The sequence below is a fragment of the Ovis aries genome, chromosome 20 (assembly GCF_016772045.2).
Source record: "Ovis aries strain OAR_USU_Benz2616 breed Rambouillet chromosome 20, ARS-UI_Ramb_v3.0, whole genome shotgun sequence".
NCBI lineage: Eukaryota > Metazoa > Chordata > Mammalia > Artiodactyla > Bovidae > Ovis > Ovis aries.
In genome coordinates, this window is record NC_056073.1 from 38,651,759 (window position 1) to 38,668,248 (window position 16,490).

A 16,490-nucleotide genomic window follows, 5' to 3' on the forward strand; every position below is an offset into this window, starting at 1 on the left:
AGAGTAGAGATTTTTTTTTTATGGATTTATTAGCCTTGTAGCCCATATAATTTGGAGTGCTCATTGCTGGTAATTGATCACTTTTACTTTGAAAAAATACATTACAAAGAAATCGGGGTGGGGGAAGCTTGTGCTCTCACAAAACTAAGTTGATCAGAGTTAACTTAACTGTGATCATTCACTTGAAAAGCATACACAGTAATGCCTATGACCTGCACAGTCTAAAGAGGTTTGGAGGTTGAAGGGATTGAGCTGGTGTGTGTGAAAGACTGTGGTGAGGGTGTTTCTGCTGAGCAGTGTGTATTCATCACTACAGTGCACAGTGTATTTGAAAAACACGTTTTATTAAGCAGTTTACACAATCAGTTGTTCACAGTCGGCAGTTAAAACACATACATATTCACTGCTATTAAAATCTTCAGGCAGCAGTGAAAAACATACTCAAATAAGAAAAAAAAAGTACCGTGGCTCCTTAAAGAACAAAATGTTAGGTGATGTCACTTGAGACAGGAAATGAGGGGTTTTTTTAAAATACACATTTACCGTACTTTATTTAGATAGGTCTTCCCCCCTTGTTAGCTTATAGCACTATACAAGTTTAAGTGCTCAGAAACCAAAGTAACGATGGACTGTGAACCATTTCAACTTAAAGTTTTTGCATTTATCACTTGACACATGCTATTTGAACATTGTAATACAGGAAACACTTGAAGCAGAATACTTCCCAATCAGTACCAATGACTTTCATTAGATAACCCTAAATATCAACCTTTTCCTGTTAACTTTGAAACCAATTTACTGCTTTTTCCTTTCTTTCAGTTGTATCATACTTCTGGGGAGGGAGGTGTGTCTAAGCTCTTTCTAAAGTTCACCATATATTCTTTGCATAAAATACAATTTCTAGTTACAACCTGACTTTAAATTTTAAAAATACCTAATATTTTGAAAAGTGGTTTCAAAGTCATTTTGAGTCCTTTTTTAAGCTGACCAACGTACTGAAAGAATTCTTCAAAGACTTTTTAAAACAAAAGCACTTAAGTTACCCATATTTCTAACCTGTAAACTGACGTTTCTTGGCAAGATGGGCATCCTGAAGACCCTGAAATCAGTGTTTATTTGTCATGAGTGAAAGAAGGAAAAAGAAAATATTTACTATGTTCTCAGGCTTTTAAGATATGGCTTATAAAATGTGTAATATGTATCCCAGGATATTTCACATTTTTCTGCAGTTTTCCAGTGGACCTGCCTATGGAATACTGAAAACATAATTCTATAAAAAATATTCCTAGAGACTTAATCAGTTATTTTAAAAAGAGGCAGTAGGGAGAGACTTTTATTAAATTATTCTGACAAGACCCTTATGCTAGTGGTTGCCAAAGTTAAGGCTATTTAAAATGTGCCATCTGCACAAACATGGCTCTAAGAAAAATAGCCATATTCTGAGTCTTAAGTATGAAGACCACACAATCTCTTCTCCATTCTCAATGATACCACAACCTGTACTGCTGAATTGAAAATTTTGCCAATGAGTGCACAGATCTAATATGTTTTACTATAAAAGATACCTGAATTTAAATTTCTTTTGAACACCTAATGGGAGGAAATACATACAATATAAAATACAGGTTTTATTTACCTTGGAAGAGTTTGTACTGTATCCAAAAAGGGAAGATTTCTATCTAAATTTAAGTAAAAGTCAATATTAGAACTATATAAAAATCTTAAGGCTCATTGGCAAAGATACTGATTAATTGTCACAGAAGTACATGGCTTTGTTTTTTTTTTTAATGATTCCTGCTTGACTTGGTTTTTCAATGTGTGAAAATTGGTCAGCCAAAAAAAAAGTCAGATTTAGAGAGAATCTCTTAACCATGGAAGAATCATATCCAAGGTCTTAACTGAAGGTTATATTCTGCCTTACTCTGAAATTGGAACATTTAGCACTAGTCAGACCAATGGAAAATGCTATTAAATATAAGTGCTTAAAAAGGATTCTTGTAACCCATGCTTTCAGAATGGTAAAAAACTGGTTTATATTACCATACATACCACCTTAGAACATTCAAGTTTTGCTACCTAGAGAGGATTGTTTGATTTTATCAAAGTGAGGTCTAACATGTTTTTCAAACCTTTCCATTTGGGATACAGAAGAAAGCTGCGTCCAGACAAATTCGATTTAAAATGCTGCAATCTTGCTTGCTTCTCGAACACCACTCAAATATGCCCCTGTAACAGTCTGTGGGAAATGCCTATTTGTTGCCTGTTTAAAAAAAAAATTATAATTCGAGATCATGTATAAGAAATTTAGATGACTATCAAAATATAATACGAACTTAAACTTTTCTCCCATCCTCCTAAAATGTTGCCCCTCCTGTGTGCTCACAGGAACACTCGACTCACCCATCACAGCACCTGAACATTTCTGGCTTAGCTCACCATACCAAATTCATTCTACACAGTCAGCACTCGTGTGAAGTACTGTGTGACATTCATAAAGGTATTATGTATGCCAGGTACTGGAGTTAAGAATAATGGTAAGACACAGCCCCCTCCCATCAGACAATCACAAGAAGTGAATCAGTTCATCCTTGGCTGGAGTTTTGCTGGATGGCTACTAACAAGAAGAGATGTAACAAACACAGAAGGGAAAGAAAAGGTGAGGACTATCAACAGAGAACCTCACCTGCAAGGAGGGTATAGTGAGAAGAGAATAAGCAAACCAGGACAGGAAAGTTAGGCTTGGATTTACAACTGTTAGGTATTCTCTGTCATTGTTAGGTATTCTTGTCTGGAAAATTCCATGGACAGAGAAGCCTGGCATATATAGTCCATGAGGTCATGAAGAATCGACGTGACTGAAGTGACGAACACGCATGCAACCAAGACAAAAATCTGGGATGTGATTATGGGAGAAGAGTAGCTAAAATGTTGTCAAGTAGGTCATAGAAATGGAGAAGGCGATGGCACCCCACTCCAGTGCTCTTGCCTGGAAAATCCCATGGACAGAGGAGCCTGGTAGGCTGCAGTCCATGGGGTCGCTAGGAGTCGGACATGACTGAGCGACTTCACTTTCACTTTTCACTCTCATGTATTGGAGGAGGAAATGACAACCCACTCCAGTGTTCTTGCCTGGAGAATCCCAGGGACGGGGGAGCCTGGTGGGCTGCCGTCTCTGGGGTCGCACAGAGTTGGACACGACTGAAGCGACTCAGCAGCAGCAGCAGGTTATAGAAAAGGGAATATAAGAAATACGAAGTTCCATGTGAATTTAGGTTACATGTTACCCAAACTGGTAGCTGGCATGAAATGGAAAAACATCCTGGTGCCAAAGACTTTAATAAGTGGGAGGATGATCAGGAGGTCAGGGGGACACCATTACTCAGGGGAAAAGAGTAGCGGAGTAATAGAAACCTCAAAAGAAATGGGTTTTATAAGAAGTACTTAGTCGCTTCAGTCATGTCGGACTCTTCGACCCTATGGACTGTAGCCCGCCAGGCTCCTCTGTCCATGGGATTCTCCAGGCAAAAGTAATGGAGTGGCTGCCATGCCCTCCTCCAGGGGATCTTTCTGACCCAGAAATTGAACTCAGGTGTCCTGCACTGCAGGCAAATTCTTTACCACTGAACCACTGGGGAAGCCCTTTATAAGAAGCTGAGGTAGCAACTGGAGAAGCCTTGAGAGTCCCTTGGACTGCAAGGAGATCCAACCAGTCCATCCTGAAGGAAATCAGTCCTGAATGTTCACTGAAAGGACTGATGCCGAAGCTGAAACTCCCAATACTTTGGCCTCCTGATGTGAAGAACTGACTCACTGGAAAAGACCCTGATGCTGGGAAAGATTGAAGGCAGGAGGAGAAGGGGACGACAGAGGATGAGACGCTTGGATGGACCGACTCAACGGACATGAGTTTGAGTAAACTCTGGGAGTTGGTGATGGACAAGGAAGGCAGGCATGCTGCAGGCCATGGGGTTGCAAAGAGTCGGACACGGCTAAGCAACTCAACTGAGGTAGCAATTGTATCAAAGCAGCAAAGAAAAGTCAAAACTTCTAAAGCCCGTTCGTGGCCCTTTGGCCCTATTAGGGCCATCTTTTGGAAGCAGCTGACAGTTGTGGCCTGGAATGCAACCATTATGTTCTGTTCCTACAAAGTTGGCGCTTTATAGCCCAAAGAGGAAATCAAAGTCAGCTGGTTTTAAAATGATATTCTTTTGTAATAATTCAAAAACCCTGAAAAGAAAATATTAAAAACACTTAGATGAATCGAGGAGAACTGTATAACCTAAATGGTATTAGGGTATGAACACAGATGAAAAGAGTGCTGAGAATTTATTTTGATGAACTGGATGGATGTTGGGGGTGGGGAAGGGGTGGTGGGGAATAGCAAAAGCAAACTAATTCAACCCCAGAAATCTTTTTATCATAATTTCAACAATAAGTACTGAAAAGAGAGATCTAGGAAGTATGAACCCCAACCCTGGCAAGTGGTAAGGAGGAATCCTGGGAGGATACATCTGCAGGAGTCCCCAAGATAAACTAGAGCAAAGAGAAGATGTCAGGAAAGGGGGTTTCAAGGAATGGAACCTACAGGCTGTCCACCAAGTGCGGAGGCATGTGACTTCCCTGGTGGTCCAGTGGTTTGGTTCAGTTCAGTCGCTCAGTCATATCCGACTCTTTGCGACCGCATGAATCGCAGCACACCAGGCCTCCCTGTTCATCACCAACTCCCAGAGCTCACTCAGACTCAAGTCCATTGAGTCGGTGATGCCATCTAGCCATCTCATCCTCTGTCGTCCCGTTCTCCTCCTGCCCCCAATCCCTCCCAGCATCAGAGTTTTTTCCAATGAGTCAACTCTTCGAATGAGGGGTCCAGTGGTTAGGATTCTGCAACTCTGTGTTTCCATTGCAGGGGGCATGAGCTGGATCCCTGGTTGGGGAATTAAGATTCCTAGGCATGGCTCAACAACAACAGAAAAAAGTGGGGAGGTTTAAGAAGCAGTATAAAAAGAGTTATGGAGAAGGAAATGGCAACCCACTCCAGTATTCTTGCCTGGAGAATTCCACAGACAAGAGGAGCCTGATGGGCTGCTGTCCATGGGGTCGCACAGTCAGACATGACTGAAGCAACTTAGCAGCAGCAGCATAGAAAGAGTTAAGCTAATGAAAGAAGAGGCTACTATGATTGAAGAGGAAACAGCTGTGTAAGAAAAGAATCAGCGGTCGCCTTCCTGGCTCAGCAGTAAGCAACCACATCATATAAGCACTGACACTAATTTAAAATTAAATTGTGAAGTAAACAGAGGGAAGGGATGAAACAGGCTAAGTCTTTAACCTGACAGGAAGTCTGGAGGTGATGTCTTAACTTCTTAAATCCAAAGACAACAAAGTAAAAATCTTAAGGTATGAAGTAAACTCCAGAAGAAAACAGCAAAAAGAGTTAAAAATGGCTGCTCAGGGAATTTGAGGAGAATATTGTCAGGGTACCTGCCGTTCGTTGCCATAAGACTTTTGACGGTATTTGATGTTGCTTTTAAACTCTGAACACAGACCACTTCAACTAAAAGCAAGTGATCCAAATGAAAGTAATCGGGGTCGGAGTAATGAAACCCACCTCGCCAGCAAAAAAGACGGTTCCTTGTATTTCCTCAGCAAGGATGTCATAGGCCTCACCGCTGCCCCCCGTCTTCACGAAGCTGTACGCCATCTGGATCCAGGGGTCCGTGCTCCAGCGGGTGACAAAGTACTTGGTGGGATCTGGGACCTCCTGTGTCAAGCAGAGGGATCGGAAGGGACTTGGACTGGGTGCAACCCAACCTTTCTAAGATTACAGCCCTCCCTCCATCCGGAAAGTGAGTTAATCCCTGTGGCATCCTGAGACAGCAGTTCCCAGTATGACCCTCCTGCCCGCCTGTTGCTCTGCCCAAGCCTCTGTATCTGTGTCTCTTCCTCTGTCGCTCCCCCATCTTTCTGACTTTCCCCAACACCCACACGTCTCCTCACTCCAACACCTTGTCCTTCTGCCAGAGACACTTTCCCCACCTACCAGAGGTCATCACCAAAGGCTAAGAGTCCAGGCATTCCTCTTCCCTGGGGCTTCCCTGGCGGCTCAGACAGTAAAGAATCTGCCTGCCAATGCAGGAGACCCAGGTTCGATCCCTGGGTTGGGAAGATCCCCTGAAGGAGGGCATGGCAGCCCACTCCAATACTCTTGCCTGGAGAATTCCATGGACAGGAGCCTGGCGGGCTACAGTCCATGGGGTCACTAAGAGTCAGGCATGACTGAGCGACTGACACACACACATGTTCCCCTTCTCACCACCTGGAATGCGCTGGACCAGAGGAGGAGAGGGACGGGCAGGGTCTGAGGACCTCTGACTGGAATTCTCAACAGGCTTCTCCACAGAACAGCTACACCGGTCATGTTTCACTCTTTAAGTTTCAGATAATTCTGTAGGCTGACCACTGCCAAGCGCCACCGTGAAACAGATTTCTGTACAAACTGTGCGCTAAGTTCCAAATAATTGATTTGGAAACAAATTTTGAGACAAAGTCCCAGGTGAGGGACTACTGTGAGAGAGAACTGCCCCGTGTGGAATAAGCAATACCCCGAAGGCCCCCCTCTTTCTAATGTACATTATGTCATTTCTCTTCTTTCTACTTCTGCTCCTTTATTGGGAAAAGACATACATCGTGCCATTTATAACTCTCCAGAGACGGTGAGATTTAGTAAACTGGCGAATAGAAAGTATCTTGAGCTTCTTGGAGAAAAGGGAAAGAGACTAGCAGTGGCGGGGGGTGGGGGGGGGGTGCAAGAAAATTCTGGACAAGGTCCCTTTGAATGGAAAACTGCTGTCAAAGCTTGTGAGGGTTTGGGAACAGGATACCCAAATATAGGATCTCTGGAAAATGCTGAGTCTTTTCCCTCTTGAGGAGAGAAAGGGGATGTGCATGATGTGAAGGAAAAAAAGGAAAAGAGTGTAAGAGGAGGAATGGGGTACTATTATAAGCTTCACTGTGTCCCTCTACTCAAATTCAGATGATGAAACCCTAACCCGCAGGACCTCAGAAGGCAAGTCTATTTGAGATAGGAGTTCGATGAGGTAAGTCAATGGTAAGGACTTTGATGAGGTCATTCAGGTGGGCCTTGATCCAGGATGCCAAGTGCCCTTCTAAGAAGAGAGGATTTGAACACAGACAACATAGAGGCGAGACCACACGAGGACACGGGGGAAGCAGCCTTCTGTGAGCCAAGGAGGGAGGCCTCGGGAAAAACGACCCCCCACCCCAACCCCTCAATCTGGTGTCTAGCCTCCTTAATTGTGAGACAGTGAATTTTTGTTGCTTGGACTACCCAGTCTGGGGCAGTCTGTCATCGTGGCGTGAGTAAACTAATGCTTAAGAGGAAAGTTGGGGCTTCCCTGGTGACTCAGACAGATGGTAAAGAACCTGCCTGCAATATGGGAGACCCAGGTTCAATCCCTGGGTCAGGAAGATGCCCTGGAGGAGGACACAGCAACCCATTCCAGTATTCTTGCCTGGAGAATTCCATGGACAGAGGAGCCTAGCGGGCTACAGTCCATGGGGTTGCAAAGGGTTGGACACAGCCAAGCAACTAACACTTGGATATTAAAAGAGAGAGGAAGACTGTGGCCCATTGCCCTGAGCCCCTTTGTACTCGGTACGAATGGATTTTTTGGGGCCCGCGCCACTCTGAAGAGCACGGGAAGTCAGCGGCAAGTGTGTTTTTCTCTTTTCAAAGGGCGTGTGTCTGACCTGCTCCTTGAAGAGCTCGCGCAGGGTGGCCATGCACTGCTGCAGCACCTGCTTGTCCTCCAGGCTCCGGACGGCCGCCACCGCCTCCCCCGCGATCACCGACATCAGCACGCTGTGCTGCTTCTGGACACGTGACGGGGAAAAGCACTTTACAGGCTGGGCTTTGGGGGCCCGAGTCTCCAGACGCACGGGTCTAAGCACTGGGTTGGCCAAAAAGTTCGTTCGGGTGTTTCCAGCCGATCTCATGCAAAAACCTGAATGACCTTTTGGCCAACGCAACAGACGTGGCCTTCATCCTCACAGGACACAGGTCGTCATTTCCTACTGTCTTGTGGCCCAGGCCACCCACCTTCATCTATGCATTTTATTGTTCCCTGCTGGAAAAACTCCAGAAGTCATGTACATATCAAACCCCCAGGTTCTCTTGGCTTTTCCCTTCTAAGAACTTGTTTTAGAAGAAATGGAATGAGACTGAGAAGGGAACTCTGCACATAAAATAATGGGGGGGAAAAAAGCCCTTCTTGAACAATAAGGACATTCTGCTCTTGGCTCCCACGTGGAACCTTTGAAGATAAATTGTCTTGGGACAAATGCGCCGGAGGGAAAACAACTGTGAGGCTTTGGCAGGACATCAGCACAACCATCACTTTCTAGTCCAGGTGGTCCTCTCCTTGGTCCTCCTCCCCCAACCAATCACGTCTAGTGAGTCCCAGACCCGCCCTCGTGTGGGCCAATCATACCTGCCGCTCTCCCCCTGGAGGACCCTTGGGGAGTATATTTCAAGTGCCATTCATTACTGTGCTATCACCAACTCACCCTAAGAGGATTCTGGAAGAATTCCTGCACTTCCTTGCAACGAATTCATTTCCCAGGGACCAACATTAGTACTTTAAGAAAATATGAGAGACACAGGGGCTCCTTTCCTACAGGGAAGCATGCCCTCCAAGTGTCCCCCCAGCATACAAACAAACATCCAGAGTATCCACAATGTCTATTAGTTCCTGGGCTTGACACGGGAGTAATTACCAAACCAAATTCTAAACTGTTAACAAGGGAATTCAAACCATGTTCTAACACCCATGACTTTACCTGGGGATCCATGTCATAGAACACGGCAAAAAGCCCTCGCTTGCTGGCACTAGGAGGAACGTGACCAAAAAAGTCAGCCCCTTGAACTTTACTGTCCCAAAACCTGTAAGGAAACTGCAAGGCAATCTGGAAAGCAAGCAAGAGAAAGGTGGTTATTAAGAGTTCACTGAAATCAAAAGTGGGGCAATCTCTAAGAAGCCACCCATAGCTCTTAAATACTTATGTTTAAAAAAAAAAAAAAAAGACGTTCCAAAAAACTCAAACATACTCCCTTTCCATTCTTCTACCCTTTGTTATCTCTGTGAACATCTGTTTTTTAATGCCATTCAGTCCTGTCCTCCCACGGATAATGGTGGGACCCACTGACAACCTCTAGGCTAATCCGAAGATGCAGAGCACTGCTGAGACTTAGTCTTGAAGCTTATGTCCAGGAGATGAAAGTCTTACTACTCATAGGTCTCTTGGTACCTACTGCAGCACTGGCAGATTCTGCTAAAGCAGTTTTTCAAGGCAAAGGAAGTAAAACACTCTCCTCACTGGGGCTAATTAGTGAAGGGTATGAGGGGTTCCCTGGTAGCTCAGCTGGTAAAGAATCTGCCTGTAGTGCAAGAGACCCGGATCTGATCCCTGGGTCAGGAAGATCTCCTGGAGAAGGAAATGGCAACCCACTCCAGTACTCTTGCCTGGAGAATCCCATGGACAGAGGAGTCTGGTAGGCTATAGTCCATGGGGGTGGCAAGAGTCGGACACGATTTAGCGACTAAACTACTATTACAACTACTACTAGTGAAGGGTAGATATGGAAAGCAGGAAAAAAAAAAAAAGAATTGCTTATTTATATTCCCAGTTCAAACCCTGAATAATGAAAAGTCTTTCTCCTGAATCAAAACTTGCAGAGCTCTGTCCGCTCTGCTCTTTTTGTTTTGATGCTATCCTTCTGTATTCTTCAGGAACAATTACTCAAAGGAAAAGGAAGTCTTTGAATGTGATGTGGATTCAAAAATCACCTATTTCCCAATACCAGAAGTTTGGGGATCCCTGTCATCTGATACTCATCTCTCTAGTTGCCAGGCTTAAGTAATTCAGTCACCTTTTCAATGATGCCTGCTCCTAAGCTGTTGATGGCCTTCATCTTCTTGTCTGACAACGGTGGATTAAACTGAATGGCACCTTTCTGCAGTAAAGCCAGTGGCACAGTGACTAACACCTGTGGGAAATAATGAACCGTTTAAATTTTGTCAAGTGTTTATCAATGTACTCTGTTGGGCTGGACATCTTTCACTTATAAGCTGGGGTAACTTCCAACTGAAACTGTGTGATGCGTGCTGACTACTAAAAATACCTGCTTTCATCATTTCAGAGCAGGCTTTTTGAATCACAGCCTGAAACTCCACTCTAATTTCTCTAAAAGCCAGAATACAAAGAAAAAGAGCAAATGGGCCGGGTCAGGGTCAGGCAGAGGGTGACGCAGCAGGGTTAGCACACCTAGCGTGCTGTCCTGAACCACGAGCTGACTTGCAATTTTATAAGGCCTGTGAGCGTCAGTCACTCAGTCAGGTCTGAGTCTATGTAACTCCATGGACTGTAGCCCACCAGGCTTCTCTGTCCATGGGATTCTCCAGACAAGAATAATGGAGTGGGTTGTCATGCCCTTCTCCAGGGGATCTTCCCAACCCAGGGATTAAACCCAGGTCTCCTGCATTGCAGGCAGACTCTCTACCATCTCTACCACAGGTTCAGTTCAGTTCAGTTCAGTTCAGTCGCTCAGTCGTGTCCGACTCTTTACGACTCCATGAATTGCAGCACGCCAGGCCTCCCTGTCTATCACCAACCCCCGGAGTTCACCCAAACTCATGTCCATAGAGTCGGTGAAGCCATCCAGCCATCTCATCCTCTGTCGTCCCCTTTTCCTCCTGCCCCCAATCCCTCCTAGCATCAGGGGCTTTTCCAATGAGTCAATTCTTCGCATGAGGTGGCCAAAGTATTGGAGTTTCAGCTTCAGCCACAAGAGAAGCCTACAATTTTATAACGTAGTATTTAAAATTTTTTTTTTACCATTAGGAGGAATATTAGATATTGGCCTGATTCTCACCTGGGGAATCACAAATACGGATGCTACTGACAAGTAGTTTTCAACTCTGGTCACATGTTGGAATCACTTGGGAAGCTTTAAAAACATGACCAGACCAGTTCAGCAAGAACCTATGTAGGGTGGGGCTTTGTAACCTTTCTTGTTAAGCACCTCCCAGGTGATTCTACCCAGAGAAGGAAATGGCAACCCACTCCAGTATTCTTGCCTGGAAAATCCCATGGACAGAGGAGCCTTGTGGGTTACAGTCCATGGGGTTGCAAAGAGTCGGACATGACTTAGTGACTAAACCAGCACCACAGGTGATTCAGAGGTGCAGCCAGGGCTGAGAACTACTGCTAGTCCAAAGTCTATATGACCAGTACTCACTACCTAGCTAGTTAATGGCAGGAACAATATGAGGAATTATCCATCCCCCCCGGAATTATACACTACCCGATCTTTCCCATTTGACATGCAAACCATCATTTCTGTGTGAATACCAAGGACTATGAAATATTTTTAGTTAACTGAAAAGCATAAAACACAGCTAGTCTAGGAACTGGTGACAGTTCATCAGTTTTTGGTTAACACTTCAGACATAATTAAATAGATCGATGGGGTTTATTAAGCCCCCTCCACCCTCAAAACTTTGTTTTCTAACACTACAGAAATCTCAATGTGATTTCATATATTACATTACAGCACCTTTCACAGTCTGCCTACTAAAGCTGTTTACAAAAAATTCAAATGATGTAAAAGTACTTCTGCCAGTTTCAAGATAAAAACACAGAGTGTTCTCGATCTGAAAAAAGGTTCTGTGGTACAAAAACAAAGACACCGCCCACTTAGAAACCACTGAATCAGACAGAGGAAAACAGGTTGCTCAAACGCAGGACTTCTCAGAGCCTTTAATATGCTCTTATTTAACCCGAAACACAGACTCATATATCCTACTTTACAAACTTATTTGGCCAAAGAATTTCTTTCCTTGTTCAACTCTCAGAACTAATGCAGCACTACCCAGAATTCCATCTGCCATGAATCTATATGCTGGTCAAATAATTAAATCGGCTTTGTACAACCACACACAACTAGTGGAGATACAGAGTTCTTCAGAGTTCAAATAAGGTTTCAGGGAGATGGCTAAAGGCAAACTGCTTGGTGGAAAAGCCTGGTCTCCCTCACTCCCAGGCCCCTGGCAGCACCCAGTGGAAGCACAGCGCTTACCTTCTGTGCTGTACACACTGTTCCATCGGCAGTGGCAACTTGCACTTCATCTCCAGAATAGTCAATACTCTGTACCTGCTCAAGAAAAGCCATTATGGAAAACATAATGAGGGATGGAACCACACGATCCGGGGTCCTCTCCAATTCTTTGAGGATGGGAGTTTACATTTCCCAGGCTATGGGGAACTACTTCCTGGCATTTGAAGAACTAAACAGCTATCGCTTCCTCCAGGGAACTCTCACTCAGTCATTAAAATTTATAAACACTATGTCAGAATATGCAAAAATCTTTATAACATCGTGTAAGGTGAAATACAGACATATATATGTAATTGCCTCTATGATTATAACCACGTACAACATGATTTCATAGAAATGTATATTTGAAGGGAAAATTTAAGTGTGAAAAGAACCGCACTGGATCAGGGAGGTGGTGAGCAACCTGAACGCTTGATTATTAATAAAAGTGCATCTCAGTCACTATTGTTTCCAACAACAGCAGTGACCTAATCGACAAGGAGAGTGCAACTGATCATAGTATCAAAAAGTACCTGCAGACACTGGCTGAACATCAAAGCAGGCGCCTGTCTGCTATCTACAAATCCCAAACTTCACATGCTCCAAACGCCACCAAACCTGAGCCACCCACCGCCGTGGACACTCACCGGAGACCTGAGCCGGATGTCCAGTCCCTCAGCCAGTTTTTCTAAGATGACGGAGTATCCGGGAGTGAGGAGGGTGTGGTCACCGGCAAACTGGGCAAAGAATTCATTGTGGTCCCAGGAGCGAGCAGACACCTGGGAAACACCAGGAGAGGTTGGAAAACAAGAGATGGTGGAGACTGCGGCTGCACCTAAGGGACGAGAAAAGGAGCCCAGGGTGGGGAAAGCCATCCCAGGCAGGGGAACAGGGTGAAACAGGAAGGGAGTGGGGGTGACGGACGAGCAGCTAGAGCCAGGTGGGTACTGCTCCAGGCGAAGGAAATTTCTCAGTAATGCACAGGAAAGCTTATTTTAGAACAAAATGTAGATATGATTTGGCCATGGGTACCACTCCCTGACAAAAAGATGTATTATACATCAACAACACTGGAAAAAGAGAATTCTATGAGAGGAGACCCGCATCTGATCAACTCCATATAGAAATATGCCACCTAGATGTCTTCGACATGGAAATTACATAGAAGGTGAAATGCAGCATGATTTTAGAAAAGTGTTATTCCAATTGCAAAGAATCACCGAATGCAAACATCAGTTGTTGTCCCTCCCCCACCCCTACCAAAGAGGATAATTAAGTAGGGGATCATCCACAGAACCATGATTCAACGTGCAGCATATCCAAGTTGCATGATCAGAGCTGGTGACATGAATTGAAAAGTGAAAGTTAGTTGTTCAGTCGTGTTCAACTCTTTGCAATGCCCTGGACTGTCACCCGTCAGGCTCCATGTAACTCTCCAGGCAAGAACACTGGAATGGGTAGCCATTTCCTTCTCTAGGGGATTTTCCTGACCTAGGCAATTTTAAATTTATTTTAGCAAGACAAACAGATCCTAATTGCAAAGATGCTCTATTCTGGCTTCTTAAGAGCAGTGTCTTCAGCTCCCAGTTGCACAGGCACGCCTTGAGGGCCCCCTGAAGAGGGCAGTGGACAGACACAAGCCTGTGACCCCTGCCCCTCAGCACAACAGCCTTCCTGTATTCAGGTTTATAGCGTGAGCATCTTCACAGAAATAATGCTTTGCAGAAATAATGCTTCTTTAAAACGTCTCCTGCTTTAAAGAATTTGTTTCAAAACCACCATGGGATTTGTATACTCTAAAGCTGTGGTTCTGGGACTTTTAAGCAACAGACCCATTGATCCCCGTTATCCAGACCATCATGGGCTCAACGTTTCAATATGGAAACACACACACAGAGAAACAAGCATGTTCAAAGCCCACCTGATGGAGGTTGCTGCCACAGGCATATTCCAGGTTACTGAGATGGAACTGAAGCACCTGCTCCTCCAGCTCACTGAACTGGATTCCAGACTCTTTGATAAAAGCTTTGTAGATCTCCTCTATCTTTTCTGCAATGGGAATGGAGCAAAGCAGAAAAAAAAAAAAATTTGGACATTATGGTCCAATTCCTTATCCTTTGTGCTCCACCTCCTTCAACCCGCAAGGCCTCAAACTTTGGAAGATCTTTCCCAGGTGGTCCCGGGGGAAAGGGTCAATGTCTTGACAAGGTTGGTTTCTCTCAGGAAAGAAAAGCTATCTTAATGGGGAGCGAAGCTATGAGGGTCCTATGTCTTCAACCCTGTTTCATTTTTGCTTAGTGGAGAACCAATTTTTTCCTTTGCTTGAGATAAAGGAAAAGTAACCTCCTGTCTGTATATATAAATACAGACAGAGAATTCCCATTCCCTTTCCGCTCCTACTGAACCACCTTAAAGTCAAGTTCTTTAACAGCTCTCCTTGACCAGAAGATTTATCACAGACTGACAACTGGCTATCGTCTCTTGCAAACATTCCAAATATTCCACCATGGACTTTCACGAAGGTAACTCTCCGGCTCAACACCTTTAATTACTGGTTCTCCATTGCCTATGTAATAAATTCCAAAACCCACAGCCAGACAGTGTGAACACATTTTTAGCCTTTCCAAAGACAGCAAACCCTACCTGCCCACTCACTCAATCTTTTCCTGGTAAATGCCAACCCGGCAACATCTGCTACTACCATGCTTCTTCTTGGAATGCCCTCCCCCCGTACCTCGGTCCCATCCATCCTTTATAGACTAGCATCACCTGGTCACTACCAGCCTCAGGAATCGCTCCCTTGGTTATCCACACCCAGCACTTATCTATCCCATCCAACTAGAACTTTCAACTACATATACACATCCTGGTGTTATCATTCCGATGATTATCTTAGATTCCTTTTGTGGGGAGGTGGAGGGGGAAAAGGGTTGTGCCTGACAAATATCTCAGCACAAATGACTTCTTTGTAATGTTCCCAGTGATGACAACCATCCGACGGAGACACGGCAGACTCAAAGCTTCTATAAGGTATTCTGCACGTGCTTGACTAGAAACAGAACTGGGTACCAGTTAACTTTTTTTTCGACAACTGAAGGTTCTCATTAATATGTTCCATTCTTATGCTAGACTGCTGTACGGAGATGTCCACAGCATCTCTGTGCTGCGCTCTTGTTCCTAGGCCGCTGGGTTCTTTCCACTTTCAGGACCTTCTCCAGCGCCATCCTTGTCTCCCGCTATGCAGTTTCTGTTTTTCTTTAGGTTTTGTAAAGGTGTGGGAAGCATCAAGATTGCTAAAATAGGACATAAAATTAAAGTAGAAGCAGGCAGAGAGAAGCCTTAATGTGATTTCTACGTAAATAACATTTTAAAGCTTTAGTCCATTTGCTTTGTGAAATTCACTCTAACTTCTAACTACTTATACTTTTGTCTTTCGAGCTAAATCTAATAAGGTGAGAGCTCAGACAGCTGAGAAACCACTAGGCAGGCTCTAATGTAACCTCATGTAGAGATGGGGGCATTATTACTAAAGCTTTTCAAAACAATGTATCACTATGATAAAACAACTACTTATAGAGTAAATATGGTTGGTCCTCCCTTAATAACTTGTTTTAAGTAAAGCCAAAACAACATTATTAATTTCTGTAGACAGTGATCCTGAAAGAACTGTAAAGAGAGCGCCACCCAGCAACTATCACACAAACACTAAGCAAATTCTGAGAACATCCTGCAAGTCTGCCTAGTCGCTGTCTTCCAGAAAATTCAACAACTTGCCACTTGGTCTGGACACTGCCACATTTGGCTAAATGATCCCAGTCAACCCCAGGACGTTTCTAAAAATGTTCTGTTATGGTTTGTCTGTCAACACTTTTACTAAGGGCGGTTAGAAAGTGGGTCGGTCTCAGAGGTGAAGAATTGAGGTCATGCGGGGTGGGGTGGGATGAGAGGATTAAAAGAAGAGACAGACAATCCCTGCTGAGAAATTTACCCCAAACAGAGATGGAGCGTATGCCAGAACCCGCACACAGAAACACAAAGTTGAAACCAATTAACACCCTGATAGTTGAGTTAAAATGCTTACAATGTAAGCGACTCCACTATGCTCCCGAGAATAACAAATGAATACATTCAGGTCATGAAATCATAGGTTAAATAAATATCAATTTAAGAAGCAATACAGTAAGATCTCAGCTGGTGCCCTCAAGGAAATGAGCTGTTACTGTTAGGTTTTCTAGAGGGTTGTGGTGAATATGGTCCATTTGGTACCAAAGCCTAAAAGTTTTGAATTAAAATTCTTAAATTATAATACAGAGTC

At 44.2% G+C, this 16,490-nt stretch overlaps 1 protein-coding gene across 2 annotated transcripts in view; it reads right to left on the reverse strand.

Annotated features, from left to right (window-relative positions):
- Nucleotides 1-327: 327 nt before the first annotated feature.
- The window catches only part of KDM1B (lysine demethylase 1B), a 42,792-nt gene continuing 26,629 nt past the window's right edge, over nt 328-16,490 (reverse strand). For both annotated transcript variants that reach the window (XM_015102829.4, XM_042237021.2), the window contains 8 exons: nt 14,097-14,224; nt 12,823-12,954; nt 12,158-12,232; nt 9,950-10,066; nt 8,860-8,985; nt 7,771-7,893; nt 5,609-5,761; nt 328-2,260 (listed from right to left, as the gene is read on the reverse strand). In XM_015102829.4, the coding sequence (XP_014958315.1) occupies nt 2,177-2,260; nt 5,609-5,761; nt 7,771-7,893; nt 8,860-8,985; nt 9,950-10,066; nt 12,158-12,232; nt 12,823-12,954; nt 14,097-14,224 (938 nt within the window). In that variant the 3' untranslated portion in view covers nt 328-2,176. The remainder of the gene's footprint in view (nt 2,261-5,608; nt 5,762-7,770; nt 7,894-8,859; nt 8,986-9,949; nt 10,067-12,157; nt 12,233-12,822; nt 12,955-14,096; nt 14,225-16,490) is intronic.